Source organism: Leptonotus elevatus, chromosome 19 (assembly GCF_054856555.1).
Source record: "Leptonotus elevatus isolate MCC_2025b chromosome 19, RoL_Lele_1.0, whole genome shotgun sequence".
NCBI classification, from domain to species: domain Eukaryota; kingdom Metazoa; phylum Chordata; class Actinopteri; order Syngnathiformes; family Syngnathidae; genus Leptonotus; species Leptonotus elevatus.
Genome location: NC_141257.1, coordinates 6,407,399 through 6,430,638, shown reverse-complemented (window position 1 = coordinate 6,430,638; position 23,240 = coordinate 6,407,399). Strand labels below are relative to the sequence as shown.

The following is a 23,240-nucleotide window of genomic DNA, read 5'->3' as shown; positions in this document are numbered from 1 at the left end:
AATGGTATGCATATCGTGACAGGTTGTTCTCTTGTCAAGATACAGTCATTGGATAACTGTTCTCAGGTTTTACTTGTACACTAAGTAGAAGAATGCCACCTCAACTCCTTCTCTCTCTACTTTTACTTACAACGTATCCAGGCAAACCCGGTTTTCCCGGTATCCCGTCGTTTCCGGGGATACCCTGAAAGAAGGAACTGAGGTTGAACTGATTTGTTGCCAATCGAGGGATAACCGCTCCCATCTCCCCCAGAGGTCAAGGCAAAGCCAAAGGGTGAGGATCAAAAGAGATTAAACCTGTTCCTTGCGTGAAGCAGTGCGCTTTTATAGTTTCATCTTGATGACTCGGGTTGCATACCTACAATTTACTGAAGTCATTCCAGCATGCATTTTTTATTAACCATCAATTTTATTTTAGGAGCCCAACCAAGCAAGCTAAAAGCCTCATTTGAAAGTAGCTTGAAGCTCAATTCAGGGCCAAAGATCTACCGCTGAATTGAACTTTAGAGAAATCCGCCACCACCCTATTCCTATGTCTCTTACTGGAGGTCCTTGAAGTCCATTGGCTCCATAAGGTCCAGGTGGGCCCGGTGGTCCTGGTGGTCCTGGGGGTCCCTGCAACAAACAACCAAAACATAACATTGCACATTCTTAATTCAAAACAATGAAGACTATCAGCACATATATCAGACCTGAGGCCCAGGCTGCCACGTGCCTATCACAGCCCCGGGAGCTCCCTGGAAGGAGAGAGGCATCAAAATCAAGCACTTGCACAAACAGAATGCACATATAATTCTGTAAATTTGAATTTGAATCTGAACTCACAGGTCCTCCTGCACCTGAATGCATCGCCGTTACGCAGTTGCACTCGCCAGGGTCACCCTAAAAAGCATGATAACGTGAAATGTAGCCTTCAAAAATAGATACATTCTATGTTTTTAATTCTGACATTTTATGCATTAGGTGACTCATTCCGGCCCAAGATTAAAAGCTCTGAATATTGTTAACGCTCCATTAATTCCCAGAGTTGTATTAGATGAAATTGTTACCTCAAACTGTGCTGTGCAAGCAGAGAGTGAACTAGAAAATGTGCAATGCAAAGCAGGTGTAATTCCCTCAAACCCTTGATTGTATTCACTATACATCAAGTACCTGTATTAACGGAAAACATTTAATCATTTCCTCTGAGTTTGGTTGACTTTAATAACTTTATCCTTCATCCTAACTTTTTCCAACAGATTCTATCCTACCAATTAAAAGTGCATCTCGACTATAGTTTTTGGTAGTGGTAGTTGGAGGATTTGGGGCACCTCTGGGGCACCTCCTGGTGATTTGGGGGCACTTCGGAACCACTTCCTGTTGATTTTGGAGCACTTCCTGTTCAATTTGGGACTCTTCTTGTTGATTTTGGGACACTTCCAGATCACTAGTGGTTGTAGTAGTACTACTAATTCTAGTAGTAATTGTAGTACTTGTAGTAGTAATAGTAGTTGTAGTAGTACTTGCAGTACTAAGAATATTTATAGGAGTAGTGGTAGTAGTATTCTCTACTACTACTACTACTACTAGTAGTAGTAGTTGTACTACTGCTACTATACTATTTTCTCAACTCCACATACACTAATGGTTGGGTAATCTGATGAATATGCCAAGTAACAGTTTTAGGCAACTACTGACAAAAAACTCAAACCCCTCTTGTTTACAGGCCACAATTCACTTGTCACCTCTCCTGCTTCTCTATCTATGTCCCGTAGCCAGTGTGTGCATGTGTGTGTGTGATTACCATCTGTTCCACCCTCTCATATTCTAGCCCCCTGCGAGATCACTTCATCCAAACAAAATGGTAGACTTACCTTGTCCCCCTTAGCTCCATCAAGTCCCTGCAAGAGTCGACACACACAGAACACACACGCACATACACTTGTTTGTTAATCAAGAAGAAAGCTCAGGGCCATGAGCTGAGCACAGATCAGGGGACCGTGGACGTGATGGCAGAAGACAATGCCTCTGTTCTAGTTAGAGGCAGACATTCTTGGTTATCAATGTTGCCTAAAATCAAGGGCAATTAAAAAATAAGCAAATAGGACATGACACCCTTGGCAGATGCTAACACAAGGAGGCAACAAAACAATTAAATAACTAAATAAATTAACAAGAAAACTCACAGGTCTGCCATCAGCTGCAGGAGATCCGTGGGAGCCGGGGGCACCGTCTCGACCCTGCGGGCGCAAAGTCAAAAGGGTTAGCAACAATATGTGCACATGCAATGGTTAATTGACCAAATTTTTTGGACTATGAGTCACTCGGAGTATAAGTCGCACCAGAAGAAGAAAAAATAAGTCACATTTTGGGGGTTCATTTTACAAAAAAACGGGGACCAAGAAAAGTAGACATCGGACTTGCATCCAAATTCGCCTCTCAAAACAAGTTCTGGTTCTTTTTGAAGGGTTTTCCTTTTTTGTTTAAAATGGCTTACCTTAATTAGAATTCCATGTAAGTAGAATCTAGATTGGTTATTCCACCTTTTTAGTGGTATGAATAGTAAATCCTTGTTGTGGCAAATGTTGTACAAGTCAGACCTGAGTCTCAGTTGCATGAGCAGCCAAACGATGAAACAAGTGACTTATATTCTAAAAAATACGGTAATTGTTTTACAAAAAAATGCAGTTATATCATACTGGTGGCCCAGTTATGCCGAAGCCCATCGGCCCTTGCGGTCCTGGAGGTCCAGCATCTCCTCTCAGGCCCTATGAATAGGAAAACACCAATTATGTTTGACTGCATGACTACAAATAGAATACATCAGAGATAGCAGCCCGTAGAAATAATGAAAAAGTTCACCTTTTCCCCAATAGGACCTGCAGGGCCAGACGTTCCTCTGGATCCAGGAGGCCCCTAAAAAATTTTTTTTAGACTTTCAAATATTAAAAAGTACAATTTTATCAATAAAGCTAAAACTTACAACAATACCGGGAAGTCCTCTTGGTCCTTCGATGCCCTTTGAGAAAAGTAATGTGGTCAACGAGTTCTTTCCCCACACTGCATTAAGTCGTGGTCAAATAAACAATGAATTGACTTTCTGAATTTGGCCTTGATTTACAAGAGCATGATTATATTTTATCTGGCGGGCAGGAAAAATGTAAACACAGACAATGCGGAATAATTTGGAAAGGCTAGAATCTGTAAGTAAGCAACATCTGCCTTACTTGTGGACCTGGTAGGCCGACTCCTGCAAGTCCAGATTCTCCCTGCATGGGGCATAGCAACATAATCCTTGAAATGCTTTTAAACATCCCAGCAACAACAACCAGTAAATTGACGCTCATACCTTGCTCCCTTTAAGACCAGGAGGACCTTGAATGCCTGGTAAGCCTGGTTTTCCCTAAATATAAGGTATGTGATGCAATTATCACCCATTGTTGAATAGTAAGTAACAACTCGAAAACATGCTTTGCTCACAATTTTGCCTGCTTTCCCTGCTCCCGGGGGGCCAGGCTCTCCCCTCTCTCCTTTTGGCCCGGGCACAGCCACACCATCACCCACTGCAGTGCCCACAGATGAACAGCTGGTACAGGCATCACCCTGGCAAAACAGATCAAATCAAAGTTGGATGTTGAAAACCTTGAGGAAAAAGTAGTTAGCATAGTTAACAAGTCCAATCACCCTAGTAATAGCTTATAGTTGCAAACATTTAAGTATTTTACACTAATGCATCCAATGGCACAATAATGGAAGATTGATAAGCACCTTCTCTCCCTTGAAGCCCGTTCGTCCATCTTGACCAGGCTCTCCAGGGACACCTGGAACTCCAGGAGCACCATCGTCTCCAGAATCCCCTTTGTCACCTTGGTTACCCTGATAACAAAATAATATTCCTGCTTCTGGGTATGTTGTTGTGGTGGTGCTAGTCGTTAAAATTTGAAACTTGTGCACCACTATGGGCTCTGACTAAAGCCCTGTGGCACGTTCCACTTTAAAATTTACAAAATGTTTTTTTCAGAATTTACAGGTAGTTAAAGAAGTCTGGCTCAGTAGATGGCTGATGTATTCATCATTTGTTAGCTAAATTATTTTGGGACAGAGTTTCTGGACTCAACCCTTAACCTAACGACCTTTTTAGGCCTACATGGCTTGTTTTATGAAGCTTATGAAGAAAGCAGGTTTATTTATGTGTTTTCCTTTTTCGTTTTCGGCTGAGACAAGGCCTGCTTAATGTTGTGTGAAGTTGTTGATAGAACTTGGGTGGGTATCTCAGAATACACAGCACAGCTTTTCCGAATCTTACCTTATCTCCTTTCTCTCCAGCAGCACCCGTGGAGCCCTGTGTGGGTGTAACACAGTGAACATGTTTCCCGAGACACACTCTGAAAAACTCTCAGATTTATCTTGTTGCAATCTATTTGGATTTAGTTTTGTGTTTAGTATCGGCACCTGTTTGCCTTCTACTCCAAACCCGGGAAGTCCAGGGTTGCCCGGAGGGCCTGGTTCACCTGGGTTGCCTCTTGTTCCCTCTGGTATTTTGATGCTGACAGGTCCGCTGCCAACCTCGTATGGCTGACATACTCCGCACTTGCCCTTTCGAAGGACAAAGGTTAAAGAAGGTTAGTTAGCATGACAATCCTGTTGAAGCACACAATGGATGAGTCCATATGTCTTTCATACCGGCTCGCCTTTCTGGCCAGGAAGACTAAGACCAGGTAGCCCAATCGCTCCCTGTAAATATATTTAGGTCACAAAAGACAGTGTCACTATTATATTTTACAGAACACATATATATATATATATAGGTGTGAGTAAGGTTGGGACGTATTACTGTAATAATACAGTATCCCACATTAGTGGTGGCACTGTACGGTTACCGTATAAACGGGTATAATGAGGAGACGGTAAAATGTTGTAAACATTTGAATACCGCCAACTCAAGGTGAGAGCATATTATTAAAACATTGGAATACCGTATATGCTTTGTTTATATATATATATATATATATATATATATATATATATATATATATATATATATAAGTGTCATAGCTCATTGGGAGACAATACTTAATGACTCAACTTACAACTAAGTATGCACATATAATGAACAAACAGGAATGTAGTTTTTATCCAAGCAGCTCGATATACTTTTCATACCTTTTCTCCATCCTTGCCAGCAGATCCTTTTGCACCAAGGTTTCCCTATTTTTTGGGATGATAATCTTTTCATGATTTGACAGGATCATGATGTGTATCAGAACATTGAGTTTAAAAGAGCTTTATCCGAACTCACCGGCTTACCATCAGCTCCTCTTCTGCCTGCATTACCCTGCAGATAAGAACATGAGAAAAAAATAAAATAAAAAGTTGAATATTTCAAATTAATAAAAAGGGATGTGTCTTGTGAATTGGTAATTCATGCTTCATCCTGTAACGCACCTCCAAGGCAAGCGTGTCAAATCCATTTAATTCATCTCTATCTACGATTTTCACCAACAGCCTCCCTACTAACCAAAATTCCTATAACAGTCTAGAATGAAAATTAGTGAACCACAGTGATTACATCGGTCCTGTGCTCCATTAAAATAACCAATTTAAAAAACAACTGAATTAATTCCCTGCATACAAGTCTTAAGCGAAGCCTGCTATTGAGGTCACCTACTCGAGTCGTGTTTCTTATTTATGTTATGTTACCTTCCCTCCTCTTGGGCCAGGTGGTCCTACATTTCCAGCATCTCCCTATGGGGGAGAAAAAGTGAAACAATGCATCATTTTAATGAAGGTCCTTATCGCAGCTCACACATGCAAGGAAAACCACTGATGCAAACAAAAACAAAAATGCACGTATAGTCAAAGAAAGACAATTACCCAATCAATTTCATGCTACCATATCTCTGCTTCCTTTTCTGGAAAGTTATATAAACAAGCAAGAGTAATTATTACGGAACCCTCCGAAAAGACCTACTTGTTCTCCTTGATTTCCAATGCCTGGTTCTCCTTTTTGGCCCTTCACTTGCAGAGTTTGAGCCCCAACCAGATTTGGGGGTAAGTCGCCCAAGGTGGGGCACACAGAACAGGGGTCACCCTGAACAACAGGAACAAGTTTAATATGTGCGTCATGGATATTTATGAAAACTGTTGTTTCAACTGTGACATACAGTAAAACCCCATGAATAATACTATATACTGTATATTTTTGGGGGGTATTATACATGGGACTTCATAAGATATTAACATTTTTCACAGTTTAGATATTGACATTTAGAAATACATTAAAATACCTTAATCATAGATATGGGAAAAGAGCGTCGTTTTCAACCTTGATTTTAACGTGTTTACACTTTATTGTATGTTTTGAAACGTTATTCATTCATATTATTCACTCTCATAATAAAGGATACAGTAAATCCTGGGACCGTATTATACACAAGTACAGAGAAAAAAAAAGTTATTTAATGGTGATTTTGGAGTGGCGTACGTGTGTGTATTATACACAAGATTTGACGGTAATTGGATATTACCCTGAAACTAAATGACACTTTAATGATATGTTTTGAATGATTATTCATTCATATTATTCACTCTGATAAAGGATACCAGCAAATCGGAGAGCTGCCTTACATATAAGTACAGATTAAAAAAAATGCTTTAAAATGGAAGTATTGTAGAAGTAAATTTTACGGTACTCCATGTCAAACTGACCTTTTCTCCTTTAACACCATCTGATCCTCCTTCTCCCTGTTAAAAAAAAAAATCTAATCATAATTCTTAATCGCAACGGTCTCTGATGAACACGTTTCGCTTGAAGACGGCGTGTCTTCGGAAGCATACGGGTCACTGTAATTAGGCAGATGTGGGACGTGTGGGCATAACAAAGTGCTCGGGTGGGCTTGGCACACGTGTGGGCATAGATGGAGCAAGTCGGCCATGTGTGAGATCACTCAAAGGAAATGCATTCCCATTTCCATCTGCTTTCGGCGAGGCCCCTCTGCAAAAGCCTGTGCGTATCCGAATGTTTTTGAGCAATTTTTGTTGCAGTACTTGCGCTGAATATAGAAGAGATGTAAACAGTAAATAGTAAATGAAGAAGTAAGAACTCTATACCTTCTGTCCGCCCTTTCCATCCACACCTTGAAGTCCCTGGTGAATATTGAGATACGAAAGATGTCATTTGTCAGTGAGTGAGGTCATATCCGATTTTGTTTCTCTCTGTTACTGCAACGTATCCATCTTCAATAACAGACGGCAGGTGACAGATCCTTGCAATATGTAAAATTGTTGCAGAGGATTTCATATTCCCACACACCTATCATTTCTGATTCCATTTGAAAAGATACTAAATGAGCAGAATGAGAAACTGCTTTCCTTAGAGCCTCTGCAATACTTTGGGTAAGTTACAGCGACAGGTACCAGCCCAAGGCCAATATCTTTCTGCAGCATTGTAAGAAAAATGCAATGCATATGCTGCAAAGACTGTTTTTTCAGTTGTTCAAAATACGTGTAATAAAAAGTGCGGCAAGGCTGTAAAAACATCAAACGTATCAGAAAGGGCAGGTTCAGAACATTTTCTTGTAAATAATCAACTTACAGGTGGTCCTCTCTCTCCAATTCCTGGTAATCCGGGCTCTCCTTTCGGGGCCCTCATACCTTGCAAAGCCACCGCGTTACCGAAATCAACGGGCAATGTGGGGCACACTTCGCAGGGGTCGCCCTGAAAATGAAAGTCAACACATTCTATTGAACCAAAATCACAAAATGTTAAAAATGATGTTTACTGGCTGTAATACCTTTTCTCCTTTATGCCCTGATGGTCCTCGTGGTCCCTAAGAGTTGAGCAAGCATGTATAGTTTATGAATCAGATAGAAGCAAACTTAACAAACAGATAGACAACTACATTTAAAAAAAAAATTTTCCCCTCAGTTAACATTTAGTCTAGATCAGTTCTTAACTTGGGTTGGATTGAACCCCACGGGTTCGGCGGAGGTCAAGATACACACCCGACTGAAACCAATCGCAATGATGTGCCCCGCTTGGCCATCATTGGCTGCAGGTGATCATGCTACATCACTTGGTTTATTTGTGCTTAAGGGAATTTGGTGGCATTCCCTTAATACTAACTATGTCAAGCAAAAAAGAGAGTGGTTGGACGAATATGTGCAATATGAATTCACACATATAACGAAATGTATGGTATTCCACAGGGTTCTCTTCTGGGGCCTCTGCTGTTTTCATTCTATCTGCTGTCCCTAAATTAAATCTTAAGAAAACCCATGTCTTTAATTTAAAAAAATCATATATTACCTCCAACAAGGTTAAGAACCAATGGACCAGATCAAACACATTCAGTACAACTGGTTGAATAGACCCTAAGACTTTTTCACTTTACTGCATGTCTTAAAAGTATCTCACTGGATCTCCATGTAATCCGTCAGGTCCAGGTTCACCCTGTTGAGGACAAAACGTTAAGTGGACAAAAAAAAAGAAAGACTGTACCAGAATAAGTACAATTATAAACCCACCAAGTCTCCTTTTGCACCACCAGGTTGACCAGGAGGGCCCTTGAGAAGAACACAAATTTTTATCCTCATCCGAAATTCAATTAATGTTTACCATTCTTTCCAGTAAAATGACACCTGTGGATTAGTGGATTTGACTTGAGTTACTCACAGCTGGACCTTGCTTTCCAACTCCGGGTGGGCCTGGAGGTCCGGGCAACCCTGGCTCCCCTGCCAAGCCTTCCGGACCCACTGATCCTGAAGTACCCTGTAAAAAGGTCAATCCAGATCTGTTCTATACTGATGCGACAGTGAAGATGTGACACAGAAGGTGATAGAAAGGTAGCTACGATTTAATGCACACAGACCTTGTGTCCCTTGGGGCCGACAACACAGATGGAGCCTGCTCGACCCTGGAAAATGATGACAGACAGAAAATGTGACGGTGTCAGTACAGGTCAGCGACATAATCAATGTCAGCCTGAGTAAGGGAACGACATCTCCAAAGCTCTCTCCTCATAAATTGTCAAAGACATCTGTTAATCTCCCACGTGTTAGACATCTTAAAACCAGAACTAGCTGAATATTCTACTGTGTATGAGGCATTATCTTCAGCTTTTGCGCCCATTTCTGTCTGCCTAATTCCAGTCACATCAACAAGCACATTTATATTCGCCACGTCAGATGGATGGAGGCTTAAGAAGAATCTATCCTCTGCCAAATCCATCTGTCGCAAAAACCACTTAGCCTGGTGAACGACTGAACACGAGTGTCTGATGCTTGAACCGGGGGAATATCTCAGAGCAGACGTACGCGTTGTAATTTGTTCCTCAAAACTTTCCATTGCGACTGCAGGATCACCACTCCGAACTGGGAAGATTAAAAGGTTTAAATCTTCCAGAATAGGGAGCTGCCTGCGTGCCAGACGGAGAGCCCGGTCAATGAGGCGGCATTGATTGTGCAAGCTTTGTTGCTCTAGTCTAATCTAACCGGCATTACTAGACTGACTTTAAGCTGGGGCAGAGAATGGGGATGAGATATCAATGGGAGTCTGAGCTTGAAGATTAATGCCATATAGGTTGAGTGAATATATGTATGCCCTAAGTCTGATAAAAGTCCCCTTGTGTGCTGATATCTGTCCATGAGCATTTACAGCATTTGGCATTGGCGGGAAAATCCTGGGAGTAACACAATTTTTTTTTTGCAAATCAAATCAAACGTCAATTGTCCACTTAGCTCACGCTAAGTGAAAGATTATTAGAAAAAGTCATGTATGTCAATAATCAATAGTTTTTTGTGGGTTTTGTTTTCAGAATTGATATGTTTTGGGGAATTTTAGATGCATTTAAATTGCGCAACACATTAAAAAAAAAAAGAAAATACCACAAAGATGGTCGTCACTTGTCACATTGTTATTAAAAGCAGTTGCAAACAGAGTTAGAGATTTAAAAGCAAAGTAAATACATAAAAAAAAAACCTTAGTAAAATTACTAAAACAGCTTTTTATTTCAAAATTTTGAAAAAACATTAATTAAAAAAATACTTTGAGAAAACCTAACCTGGATTGTAAAGCATTTACACTTAGTGTAAGTGCGATATAAGTTCAGTCAATTTTAGTGCTGTCACAATTAAATATTTTTAGAATCGATTAATCTATCAATTATTCAATCGATTAATTGACTAATCCAATTAATTTTTTTGCATTAACGTGTGTTACAAAAACATTTTCCCCCGATTACTGATTGGTGTTAATTTCGTATTTTGTATTCGTATAGTGATTAATAAAAGGATGATTCAGGTTGTACTATGTTACCCGTTCGGTCATTGTTTTCCAAAGTAAAAACAGATGTTTGCAAATGTCTTATTTTGATTAAACACAGAAAATAATCAGTCTTCTTTCATGAAGGATTACAAAAATTAGCGAACAATTACTGTTCATATGCTGAAACCAGAGGATTTGGACAATTTTAAATAAAAAAAATGGCTCTAAACGATTACTCAATTACTAAAATACTCGACTAATTTGATAATTGATTACTTGTCAAGCAATCGATACATTTTTGACAGCTCTAGTCCATTTACCATTTATTGGTATGTTATGCATTTTTGTTCATTCATAGTATTTACTGATAATAAGCAAATCAGGGGACTGTATTGTACACAAGTATGGAGAATTTTTTTTTTTTAAGGGTGATTTTGAGGGGGCTGTATTATATGCAGGATTTTACGGTAGTATTTTCTGGAGCCTACAGTCCAATTTTGATTACCCAGAGACTGTATTTATGCATACAGTTACAATGTCAGTGATGGCTGCGAGTCATTTAGAGGATTTGTGCACATGTTGGAAAATAAACCAATTTGAATGTACCTTTGTACGGTAATGTTGGTCTGGTCTCAATTAGTGTACAATTTCCATTAGCGGACAAGAAAATGAGAAACACCTACATCCTTCCCTGGAGTGCCTGTGAGACCCTGCGGACCAATGTTACCCTTCTGACCTTTGATTTCCTGGCAAGAGGCAGATAAAAAGATGAGAAACTCACCGAGGTAGCGAGGGGGAATTAAAGAGGCAAAAATTAACAAGCTGGTCAGAGCAAGGTCAGGCCTTCTTCGTTTCTTAAAACCTTTCACCTTCAATTCAGCTGCTTCACCCCAGTTGGCAGGCAGCGCCTGTGGAGGGAAGAAACACTCTCAAATCAATGACCTGATTCTAAAAAAGTGCATATCACACACACCACTGGTGCAAAGCCAGCGAGAAACCTCTGCTCCACAATACACACACACGACCTGAAAGGATGCATGCATAATGCAGACGAAACACAGGCATGACACTCAAATATACTTTACAATTTAGATGCAGTAAAATCGTACTCAAGCCAGACTGACATTTTGCAGCGGGGACACTCGCTAGTGTTGAAAAAAAAAAAAAACGTGAAGCATACAATCATTCACAGTAAAAAGACGCTTTGAGGTAAGCTGCTGAAGGGTTAGGAGTTTTGGGATGCAGTAGGAGGCGGCGTTTTGACCTGTAGCCGAGGATTGGCACTCACCATATCTCCTTTCTCTCCCTTCTCTCCCTTGATTCCTCCTGCACACTGAGGTCACAGACACACGGTTTGCCGTGTTTTATTATTGGAGGCCACTTTTGGCAAGATTTCAAACACAGCCAAATGATGGCAAATTATTTTTGCTTCACAACAGCCCAGTTGCGGGTGAAGTTACCTACCGAACTTGATTGGAAGCCAGAACAGTCATCACCCTAGGAAAAAAAAGCTAACATTAAAAAATGACTTTCTTTGTGGTTCCATGTACCACTTTACAGCTCAAGGCATGTCAGGGCTCGTAATGACTCGACACATTCCGCTGGTATTAACCCTTTATGTATGTACAAAGTATGACTCACCCGGTTGCCTTTTTCCCCTTTGATGCCAGAACTTCGGGCAAGATTTATAACCTGAAACAATGACACACACACACACACACACACATATGAATAGCACCAAAACAAAACATCACAATAATCAAATTATAGATTGCTAAAGTGCAGAAAAAGCGACACCTGAACGGTTCTTATATTGATTTAAACGGTTATATAACAGCAACAGTTCTTATATATATATATATATATATATATATATATATATATATATATATATATATATATATATATATATATATATATATATATATATATATATATATGTATAAAAACATATGGGTGAGCAACTGTATATATATATATATATATATATATATATATATATATATATATATATATATATATATATATATATATGCCACCACCTGGTAACAGTAGAAACTGAAACATCCTCCTTAAGGTGTGATTTGAAACGTACGGGTGAGCAACTGTAGACATATATATATATATATATATATATATATATATATATATATATACCCGTATGTTTCAAATTCACACTTCAGTTTTTGCTGTTACCAGGTGGTGGCACTATTTCATAAAAATAAACATCCCTACATTGCTGCAGTTTACAGTAAAAAAAAAAAAAGGATGTGAGATGTGCACACGCACTCACACATTGCCCCGTAGCACCCATGGGAGACAGGGATCAGTAGGAATGTTTGATTCCCTTAGCACTCGACGGAGTGGAGCAGATGCTCTGCAACAGGAGGGCCCCGCACAACCCAAACTGGATGGTCATTAAAAAAAAAAAATAGCTCGACTTTTTTGAATAATAAGTAACTACCTCACGAGTCCCCCCTTTCCACCTGCTGTCTGTGAGCTTTCACACACCATAAAGTGCAAATCTTCTTGACGCTGCAACTGTGTCTGCATGCAGGCCAGTTTTGCACAGGCGCATAGTGCTGCTTGCTTGCCTCCTCCCCCTTACGCTGTTTTGAAAGCCATCAGTGACAGTGATGACTCACTGTTTCCAAGCTCTTGTCTCTGATAGTGGACTTAGCCAGGCCCTTGCAGTTACAAGCTCAAAGGATTTTTTCTGTGTTGTTTACACGGAATGTAAGCAATGCCCCTTTCATTGTATGTGATATAAATAGCAAAACTACCCCTTATCAGCTATGCGTCTTCAAAGGGTGAGTAGATTTATGTGTTGTTTTTTATTTTACAGTTTGTTTTATTTACTCGTTCCTCTAATTGTGGCTTTGGTAGCGTGGTCTTCTAGCAACCCTGAGGTTGTGGGTTCGATCCCTGGCCATTGACCATGTTGAAGTAACCCTGAGCAAGATATTGAACCCCCAGTTGCTCCTGATGCTGCATCATCGATAACTTCAAAATGTAAAGTACTTCGAAAGCCCTTTTTAGGTGGTAAAGCGCTTTATAAATGAGGTACCATTTACCATGAACTGATTGCGCAACCGTTTAAAATACTGCTAATTAAACAGCGAAGCATTCCCATACATGTGCAAACACTTCAAACATATTATATGACCTCAGATTTTTGCCTCACATAAGGAAATCAGTGATTCTATTAAAAGTTAGCAGAACAAAAAAAAACTGTGATGAGAATTGGTTTCAGGCACAGCATGAGTTAAGTCGGCTGAACAGAAGCCAATTTGACCCTCAGATTTGATTCATTAAAAATAATAACATTGCCTTTTATAGCATATCCGGGATTCCTATGGGTGCAATGCGTATTTTTGCCCCCGAAAAAACAGTCGCCTGTGCAATTTGTCCACATTTGTTCACTTATGTGTCTTTGCAAGAACTTTCTCCCTTAGTGGCAGGAGCCCCAACCCTTAATAACCTACATTGAGGAAGTCTGGGATTGCGGCCAGGTGCCACGGGTAAGCACACACACAGCAGCGACATAATGAAGCATCTAGAGTTTTGTGTTCTATTTGTGAAAATAACACGCCTGTTGTAGGTGAATGACAAAATTCATCAAGCAGGCGCAACTCCCGAGTGAGACGCATAATGAGGTGAAAATCAGTCCTCAGTCAGTCAAAAAGGTGGGCGAGGGAGGAAAAGAGAAACAAAGGAACACTAGGTTTTTTTTTTTCAACCGCATGCATCAACTACAGATACAACATAAAAGCAGACACAAATACAAATGCATGACCTCCATATCTCTTTAAAAAAAAAATCACCCGAAGCCACAAAAAAAAGGTTTAGTCTAAAATTACATCATGAGATAAACAATTTACTACAAGATGAAAATTCAATGAAGTGATAAGGCTTTGATAAATGTAAGCTTTTGAATAAAGAGATTTACTTTCTCTGCCAGATCTTTGGATGAGAAGATTTCCTTTTAGAGAAGAAAAAAGTACAGATTAGTCACAAAAACAACAGACAGCTTTGTGCCACAGTTAAAAAACAATAATGCTACTAACAACATTTTTTTTTTTTATAATGGTCAATAATGATCATTATAATCCTGTACTCCATATTCCATTAATAAGAGTGATGAAACTTAGAGAGAGAGTGCAACACAGAAAAATTGCCCTTATGTTGCTGTGGAAAAAAACGGTATATGAGCATTTGACAGGCATAATATTCACCATGGAAATTAGGGGAGAAAAATAACTCCCATAGGTTGCGTAAGACACTTTTTTTGTAGTGTTTTGACATGGCCTGCGGATACAGAACAAGATATATATATATATATATATATATATATATATATATATATATATATATATATATATAGATAGATATGTTGGGTTTGTGTACTATTTGTTACCTGGCCAAAAGTGTTTTCCAAGTCATTTTCTGCGGCCCGTCGACTTTTGGAGGCATCCGGTGGGCACTGCAACCATGCAAGATAAAACTATTTGACATCATCACACATGACAAGCAGAGATTCATATTCAAGTAGTCAAAGCATTGAACTTTAACTTGTGTGGCATTATGTCACTTCAAGGTTGAAATTCTCAATGTTTTTTTTTTTTTTTTAGAGAATTACGACTGAAACTCTACAACGCCATATGATGGCAAAGTAGTGATTTTGAAGAAAGTGAGGATTCCAATCGATGCTGACAATATGCAAAACAGCAAATTTCACACTAAGAGTCCAGAGGCAGACTTGCTAATTACTAATCCGCCATGCTTGCCACATTATTCACATTTCTCTCTACGCAGTTATTTTATTGCAACTGAAACAAATCATGAGGCAAGATTTCTAGCATAATTGTATAACAATAAAAATATGGGTACTTAAACAAATGAAGTGAAAATGTCAAATCTTGATAAAATACTTTCAGCGCAAACTATAAATAGTAGGCTAAACAGTATTGACTGGGCTTTGTCATTTGAAGATACTGCAAAGTTGTTCAAATGTATTTATTAAGTCATCTGAACATTTTGGTAAAGTCATTCGAACGTAATAGTTAAGTCCTTTTGACGTCCAAACGTCTTTATAAAGTTGGCCACTTGCTAAAATTTTTTTTCCCATATTGTCGTCGCGGAGTATTTTCGCACAATTAAGTATACGCAAGATAACATCCCGCACGATAGCACAAAATGTCATGTTTTTAGCATTTAGCATTTAGCCTAAGTTTCACCAACACTTTCGATAAAATTTACCAATACGTTGGAACAACTTTATAAATACATTCGACTGACTTTGCAGTACGTTTGAGTGACATAACCCAGTCCACATTTGTCGTCCCACACTTCCTTCCGTACATGAGAGCGCGTGTAATGTCACATCTGCTTGCGATTATGAAGTCGAGTCAATATTTCGGACGAGAAAGTGAAGCAGGTGCCTTATTTGGCTCGTTGGGAACGACAATAACTAAAGGGTCAAAAACGCTTAACACACACAAAAATGCAAGTTACAAATCGTACTCGAGCTCCTGGTATTTCGCAGCAGGTCTCCTGGCTGGCGAGGGACGGATCACAATAGAGCACCACCTGCTGAACGTCCATCTGAGAGAGAAACAGAGGGATGGAAGATAAATAATCTAAGCGCAAATGAGGCGGTAAACAAAGTTGAGAGCCAATTAAGCGCTCATTTATATTAAGTTGGCAAAGCACTTTGTCGGGAGGTTTTTGCGCCCGTGTGTGTGTACGTAATACCCATTTCCCGTGTTCACCAAATACCCTGCATGCTTTCAGACTAATGAAGTTAATTGATCTTTAAACTAATATAAATGCCGGGATTACTGGATCTATTCAACGTTAATAGGCCTGGCTCGTGGCAGGCTCATTCTCCCAGGTAGTCTGCTTCTTTTTAATCATGACTGAACAAGATTGCCTCATCGAAAAACAGCACCCGGGGAGCGTAGGAAACGGTCCAGAACACACACTCAAATACTAATAATACACACACACGTACAAACACAGAGAAAGATTTTTTCGGAACAAAGGGATTTCTGTACAAAAATATTCTCTTATTCCCACTCATCACAGAGCCAGTGGAGGGTTCTTCAAACAGACTAATTTGCTACTTAAAGAGTATACCAAGGGTTTGTTATTATTACAAGGAACTACCAAGCCACTTAACGTTCCGTACGTCCAATTGCATCGAAAGCTTGAATACGAGTAGCTGAATGCTTATGAAGTGAATTGAAAGATAAATGATGTGAAAATGACAAAGTATTAATTGGAGTTGAAAAATAAATGAATCAAAAGATTACTTGAACCCGGGAGGTGTGAATTTTTGAAGCAAATTGAGATGTGTATGGAAAAAGTGTTATCTTAACGTACCCTCTATTCATTTAGATGGAAAATTTGAACCCGCGACCTCCTGGTTACTGGACAAGGCAATTAAGCAAATGCAACACTGAGCAGTATCAGACAGCTGGTTATGATGGTCAGTTGTATGTAAGGAAGTGGGCGTGGAAAGTGGGACTTTGGAAAAAGTTAAATGTCAGTTCCCTTTGAAATGAATTGGGAAAAGTTGATATTTAACACTAAATTGTGTGGATACTGTAAGTAATGTGGAATCGGACGAAAAATACCCCGGAAAGCGAGAATTATTGAAGCAAGTTGAAATTTGAACGGTGTAAATCAGTAAGTATTATGTGGGAGTTAATTCACAGCAAAAAAATAATTGCGGAGAATAAAAATCACATTAACATGCTTTCAGCATTCCCACAATCAGAAATGCCCACCTAAGAATAAATCAATATATTTTTTATGACACACATTCCAGAAGATTGTAAAACTTTCAGCATTTGAAGATTTATGATTGATTCCAGAACGTTACCTGTACAGGACCAGCATCTGCAGCTCGAACCCCCAGCAGCGTATGTCCATCAGTGGCCAGTTTGCCACGGGGCTCCAGGGGCTGCGTCTCGACGGGACTGCAGTCCACCAGGAGGGAAGCGGAATCCCGTTGCACGCTGAGGGCCACCTTGTGCCAGCGTGAGTCCAGCAACGATTCCACACCCTCGTTTGCGAACACACAGCTCACCAGGTCATCCGTGACGTCTGCCCGTCTGGCTCTCAACGACAAGGTGCCATCTTGGCCGTTGAGGTCTACAGAGAGCTACGGGATACGCGGGCGGCAAAACGCACAATTATGAATATTCAAAAAAAGTACTTGAAGCTCCTAAATCTGACATTGACAGGAATCATTGTCAACCAAGAGTAATATGTACATGCGGCAGCCACTTCGCGGGAGGTGTAGAACACACACACACAGGGATGATTTAAAAAGGAAGACATTAATTACACACACGAGCGGTGGAGCCAATAAATCATTCCTAACGAGGCGGCCTGGCCTCCATTCATCATGCATATTGAGTATTTAAATCTGGCTTCTAGTGATTATAGGTACTCCGAGGAACCACTGTGCTTCATCATGCAACACACATGCATGAATAACAATGAAGGGGGAATACAGTAATACGGAACCCTGTTGAATGGATGAGCGTGAGAAGGAAGTGGAGAGAGAATATTTGAACGAGGAAAAGCGCGGGTTAAGGTGCCTGGAATGAAAGTGAGAATTGTAAAGGACCACATTACCACATTTGCGGTCCCTTCTCAAGGTTTTTTATTTTTCCCTTAATGTTTTTTTTTTTCAATTGTTTCAATCAGGAATGTCGTTAATATTTGTCAACTGTGGGCACGTGAAGCCCTTTGAGACTCTTTTGTGATGAAGGGCTATATAAATAAACTTGACTTGACTTGACAGGTTATAGAAAGTGACTGCAAAAGCTAGCTTGTAGCGCCTTAGAAGGTGAAAAGGCGCTATATAAATGAAGTACCATTTATAATGTAATATTTTCCTGAAAACGTAACACAATTTGCACTTAACTTGTTCAAAAATGTAACAAAAACCTAAGAATGAGAATTTCACCAATAACGAAATAAAAACTTGTTGTCAGAAAATTACTACATTATGCCAATATACAGCATGCTGTGTTACTATTACAGCACTAGAACTCTGATACAAAAGTGAATTTAAGTTCAACAATAAAACATAAACATAACATTATTGAACAAAAACAAACAAGTACATTTAACTGTAACACTCCAGAAGTTCAGAGCAGTTGTAATGAAGTGGGCGGAGCTTTCTTTGATTAAGTCTCTGCAGAGTTGGTTTAACACTAAATAAATCAACATTTAACACCAAAATTGTAACACTCCGTTTTTTTGGTGTGGATGTATACAGCAGTCAATTTGGAATTTAGGACTGAAAATGAGCATATATATTACATTACCTGTCAAGTTATACATTCTCAGTTTTGAGGGGGGGGGGGGGGGGGGGAAATTAATTTTTATTACATTATTGGTGAAATGATTCCATCATTGGCTTTCATTACATTTTTTATCGAGTTAAGCGCAAATTTCATTGTGTTTTCAGGCCTCATTACAGTTTCAGGAAATGATTACATTATAGAGTGCTACATAGCTGCATCAGAACAGAAGTGATGATCATGAAAGGAAAGGATGCTTGGATAAAAGAGAAAATATACATTGCATGCGAAATAGAGCGACGGGGGAATCTGTAGGTAGGGACGTGGGGGGGGGGGGGGTGGGGGAAGAAGAGGACTAGATGTAAGCCACTGACTACAAAGACTGTGCTCTAAGAAGAAAAAACCTGAGGGTATCCCTGCTCATCAGATATCTGAAGGAGGTAGGTGGTGTCCCTCAGGGCAGCTTTCTTTAATGTCAAGGTGAATATCAGAGTGAACTCCTCGGGAAGGCCATCAGGAAACACTTCACTACAACACAGAAAAGTTCAGAACGCTTGATGATATGCTTGCCACAGCATAACCTCAACAAGTGAAATAAAATCCCATGGAGTGAAATTCATTTTCAGTGGAACGATACAGTAATTACTATTCAAGGAAGAAGTCACTTTACAACGCATGGTCTGTCCTGGCACGACTTTGCAATGTGAGATTGGCAGATTTTGAGTTCTGGGACAATGCGAGACTATTAGTAGTGAAAACTTCTACAAAAGTTTTGAATTGATACATAATTCAAAATGAAGCTGATTCGCATGGGGATTTATATCCTATGAAAGATCATCCAAAGTGAAAGGTCTGCAATTGTCCAGGAGTCCATAAACAACCTGAGGGTACAAAATAGTAAATTAAACACATCTGTGATGATAATTAAGTTCACAAGTTCCTCCTCCTACATTGAGGATTAGATGACCACGGGCACAATCCAAAGCAACCATCAAAAACAATATCCCGTACCGGCACCCCTTTAGATGACTTTTTACATTTAGTTCACTTTTATTCCACAAGCATAGCGCCATTAAAATGCCAAAGCCTCCTTTGAACATCACCATGTTAAACTAAAATGTCAGGTTTTTTTTTCTCTCTTTAGAGTGCAGACACCTTATCTTGAATAAAGCAGCAAAAAGTCAGGAGAGGAACAAATACGCTAAATAGGTACGTTCATAACTGAATGAAAAAAAAGCAGTTTTAAAATGGCATTAAACAAAAAAAACATAATTACTGTTACCACGTGATAAATCAACAAACAGGTTTTGGGGTATGAATGTGTTATGGTTGAAAAGTTTACATTTACGGTAAAATACGGTGTGTTTCCATTTTCACAGATTTGTAAAAACCTTCTTACCACATTAAATCCATTTTGTGTCCAAATGTCCTCTGATATGCTTGAAGATAAAATGACATGGTCTGTGCCTGTGTGAGCTTTTTGATATGCAATGCTTGTTTTGTTATTTCCGTTTATCTCCCCCCCCCCCCCCCCCCCCACACACACACACATATTGAGGATAGAGCCAACATTACAATGCAAAGCACACAATAAGTCCGTAACCCTTTGGCACTAATTTTCATAGCAGATACAGCCCAGCAAGCTGCATCTCTCCGTTTTTGGTCAAGGGCATCGAAACACATAAATTCACACAGACAAATATTCACTGAATGAAGGTGTTGTGAGGGATGAAGGGTTCACAAACATCCCCGGTGAAAAGTATGCTCACTCAGATGGCAAATACTTTGAAATATTCCTATATGCTGTCTTTCTTCACGCACATACACACTAAAGCTGGCAGCTGGTTTCCTACATCATGAAGTGATTTATGACTGTCGGAAGATCCAATGGAAGTAGAAAGTAAAGGTGAGAAGGAGAAAATGGGGGTTTTGAAAAAAACTAAGCAAGGACAGAGGAAGAGTTTTGTAAAAAAAAATTGTAGAAAGGCTGGTGCCACATGGATGGATTTGTGGTGTTACAGAAAGCAACAAATAGCGACAGTATGCAATGTTTCATTTGCGTTTTTTAAATCATCTTCCGCATCTTGCTCTTCTGGGAAAAAAACACACAAAAAAATCACATTTTTAGAATTGATTAATCTATCGATTATTCAATCGATTAATCGACTAATCGGCTTCCTTTTAATTTTGCATTAAAGCGGATTATAAATGAATTCTTCCCTCGATTATTGTTTATTAACCAATGATTGTATTAGTTTAGTGATTAAATAAAGGGGGAATTGATGTTGTACTATGTTACCGGTTCGTTCATTGTTTTGCAAAGTAAAAACAGATGTTTTGCAATTGTCTTATTTTGATGAAGTACAGAAGATAATCAGTCTTCTTTCATCAAAGCCTACAGAAATCAGTGAACAATTACTGTCGATATGCTAAAACCAGAGGATTTGGACAATTTTAAATAAAAAATGTCTCCAAACGATTTCAAATTATTTGACAAGTATTTTAGAAATAGACTACTTGTTGAGTAAGCGATTCATTTTGAGAGTAACACATTTAATACATAAACAAAATCATCATGCTAGTCAGTTGAGTCTGCTTTAGATTTCTTAGGATGTTTAGCCTCAAGCCTTTTTTTTTCTGTTCCGAATTGTACATTGGACCACATATTGCAGGACTAATACACGTGAAATTCTTTGATTGCAATCTGGACTGCGAGCCATGATATCAGAAAATGGCTTTTTCCCTCTTTTGACGCACTCCAGCGACATAAAAGAAACAGGCCTGAAGCAATCAAATCCTGTTTTGCTGCGCGCTGCCCATTTCACTGGCAACAGACAAATGAGACCGCCAAGAAACAAGTAGCTTCATTTGGCTGTCAGTCATTTGTGAGTCGATTAGCCTCTAATACAAAGCGAACCATTAGTCTCCAATCACTGTACACGCATCTCAGCCTTTAGTCAGGCTCGTTGCAGATGAATTAAAAAGCTGCTTGAGTGACAGCGCGCCATGTTTTATGGTTTCAGCACACTAAGGCGGATTTAGCACATTTAATGCCAAAGCATGCAATCACACGCATGGAGCGAAAGCCATGGAACAAGCCTTGGTGTATTTTTTTTTTTTTACATGGATTGGAACTTTTAACAATTATGTTAAGTCACTGCAACATCCGTCGATTTGTCAATCCAACGAAAGAACTGTCGGAGAACCACCTGTGTACAGTACATTTTGGAGAGCAATGTTTACTATTTAGAGTGGGACCAAATAGACTCAGTTTTAGAGTAATATTTACACTTGAAAGAGAGTAAAATAAACAAATAAAAATCACTCAAGGGTTGAGGAGCAAAATTCACAACCTACTCCCTGAGCCACGCAGCTCCTGCTGTGTGTTAGTATATTACTCGTATCAGCTGGAATCTTCGTAACTCCAAGAGACCGAAAATGATGTTTTTGGTCTCTTGGATATAAGCAAATAGTAGGAGGGGCATAGCACAGGTGGTGTCTCAAACTGAAGGTCGTGAGTTCATTCATCAACCCTTGAGTGACTTTTTTTTTAAATTCTTTATTTTATTGTACTCTAAGTGTAAATATTACTCTAAAACTGAGTCTATTTGGTCCCACTCTAAATAGAGTCAAATTTACTCAAAATAGAGTCAAATTTATTCTTCAGAATTTACTGTGTAGCTACATTCTGCTGGCAAGTCAGCATGTCACCTTAAATATCATACAAATGTTAATCGAGCTGTCAATTTTGCACACTTTCTGGTCCGATGCTGTGGGGGGTTGGGGGGGTGGAGCCTATCTCATCAGAGGACGGCTCATAGGTCAATCGATGGGTGACTTTGACTGAGACAGGGGAATAAACTTCAGGACCACTCCCAGTGGCCCGCTTTACTTTACAAAACCGTACAGAATGTTCTAATCAGAAGTTCGAAGAAAATGACATAATAAACCCAAGGGTCCGCGTGTGTGCGTTAAACTTACTCGGTGGGCCGAATGAGGGGAGCCTTGCCCAAGCGGAGGATGACGGGCCCGCGAGGGTTGCGGATCTTCTTGACGTCTGGATTCTTGAGAAGGGAGAACCGCCTCAGCAAATTAAAGCCTGCGAAACGGGCATTGGCCTCATGTCAACATCCTCACAAGGAACACAAAATAAGCTTTAAGAGCGTTTGGCTTTACCTGTGATGTTATCCCGAGCGGAATGTGGAAACTTCCATTCTTCTACTTGCAAAGCTGGGCACTGTACATCTGGGGAGACAAATAGTAGACTGAAGGTTAGACAATGAAGGCAGTTTGATGATTAATACGTTCTTCAATTGACAAGAGAACGTAACGCATCTCAACAGTGCTGTCTTAGTCCACTTTGTACAGTACACAAAATATCGATCCAGAGAATAGGGAAGGGGGTGGCGGGGGCGGGGGGGGGGTGCAAATGAAATCCAAAAGAGAGTAAAACACACTGAGCCAAATGAAATGAGGTCAAAACCTGCTCCGAGAGAAACAGAGCTCGATCTGACAGGTTGTCTCGCGCCGCGCTTGATGGACATGTTCTCACCTTGTCAAGGGAGGGGGGGGGGGGGGGGCGTTACAGAAGCAAACTGGTGCCTGTCAATTCAGCCTGACAGACTAAAAAGGGGCTGGGGTTGGAGGTGATGTGAGATGTGTGGAAAAGCTGGGAT

At 39.7% G+C, this 23,240-nt stretch overlaps 1 protein-coding gene across 2 annotated transcripts in view; it reads right to left on the bottom strand.

The window, feature by feature from the left end:
* The window catches only part of col16a1 (collagen, type XVI, alpha 1), a 47,827-nt gene that overhangs the window by 12,161 nt on the left and 12,426 nt on the right, over nt 1-23,240 (bottom strand). Inside the window, exons 3-42 of one of the 2 annotated variants that reach the window (XM_086062223.1) lie at nt 22,741-22,809; nt 22,546-22,663; nt 18,969-19,092; nt 17,130-17,411; nt 15,767-15,847; nt 14,661-14,726; nt 14,193-14,225; nt 11,885-11,935; nt 11,708-11,740; nt 11,532-11,576; nt 11,113-11,151; nt 10,927-10,989; nt 8,850-8,894; nt 8,654-8,749; nt 8,506-8,544; nt 8,396-8,431; nt 7,773-7,808; nt 7,574-7,696; nt 7,090-7,125; nt 6,688-6,723; nt 5,951-6,070; nt 5,680-5,724; nt 5,279-5,314; nt 5,143-5,187; nt 4,663-4,713; nt 4,432-4,575; nt 4,286-4,321; nt 3,748-3,855; nt 3,460-3,582; nt 3,329-3,382; nt 3,207-3,248; nt 2,963-2,998; nt 2,842-2,895; nt 2,679-2,747; nt 2,166-2,219; nt 1,854-1,880; nt 826-882; nt 693-737; nt 544-615; nt 131-184 (exon numbers count right to left, since the gene is read on the bottom strand). In XM_086062223.1, coding sequence (XP_085918349.1) covers nt 131-184; nt 544-615; nt 693-737; nt 826-882; nt 1,854-1,880; nt 2,166-2,219; nt 2,679-2,747; nt 2,842-2,895; nt 2,963-2,998; nt 3,207-3,248; nt 3,329-3,382; nt 3,460-3,582; nt 3,748-3,855; nt 4,286-4,321; nt 4,432-4,575; nt 4,663-4,713; nt 5,143-5,187; nt 5,279-5,314; nt 5,680-5,724; nt 5,951-6,070; nt 6,688-6,723; nt 7,090-7,125; nt 7,574-7,696; nt 7,773-7,808; nt 8,396-8,431; nt 8,506-8,544; nt 8,654-8,749; nt 8,850-8,894; nt 10,927-10,989; nt 11,113-11,151; nt 11,532-11,576; nt 11,708-11,740; nt 11,885-11,935; nt 14,193-14,225; nt 14,661-14,726; nt 15,767-15,847; nt 17,130-17,411; nt 18,969-19,092; nt 22,546-22,663; nt 22,741-22,809 — 2,723 coding nt within the window. The remainder of the gene's footprint in view (nt 1-130; nt 185-543; nt 616-692; nt 738-825; nt 883-1,853; nt 1,881-2,165; nt 2,220-2,678; nt 2,748-2,841; nt 2,896-2,962; nt 2,999-3,206; nt 3,249-3,328; nt 3,383-3,459; nt 3,583-3,747; nt 3,856-4,285; nt 4,322-4,431; nt 4,576-4,662; nt 4,714-5,142; nt 5,188-5,278; nt 5,315-5,679; nt 5,725-5,950; nt 6,071-6,687; nt 6,724-7,089; nt 7,126-7,573; nt 7,697-7,772; nt 7,809-8,395; nt 8,432-8,505; nt 8,545-8,653; nt 8,750-8,849; nt 8,895-10,926; nt 10,990-11,112; nt 11,152-11,531; nt 11,577-11,707; nt 11,741-11,884; nt 11,936-14,192; nt 14,226-14,660; nt 14,727-15,766; nt 15,848-17,129; nt 17,412-18,968; nt 19,093-22,545; nt 22,664-22,740; nt 22,810-23,240) is intronic. The other variant, XM_086062224.1, reaches the window with a different exon arrangement.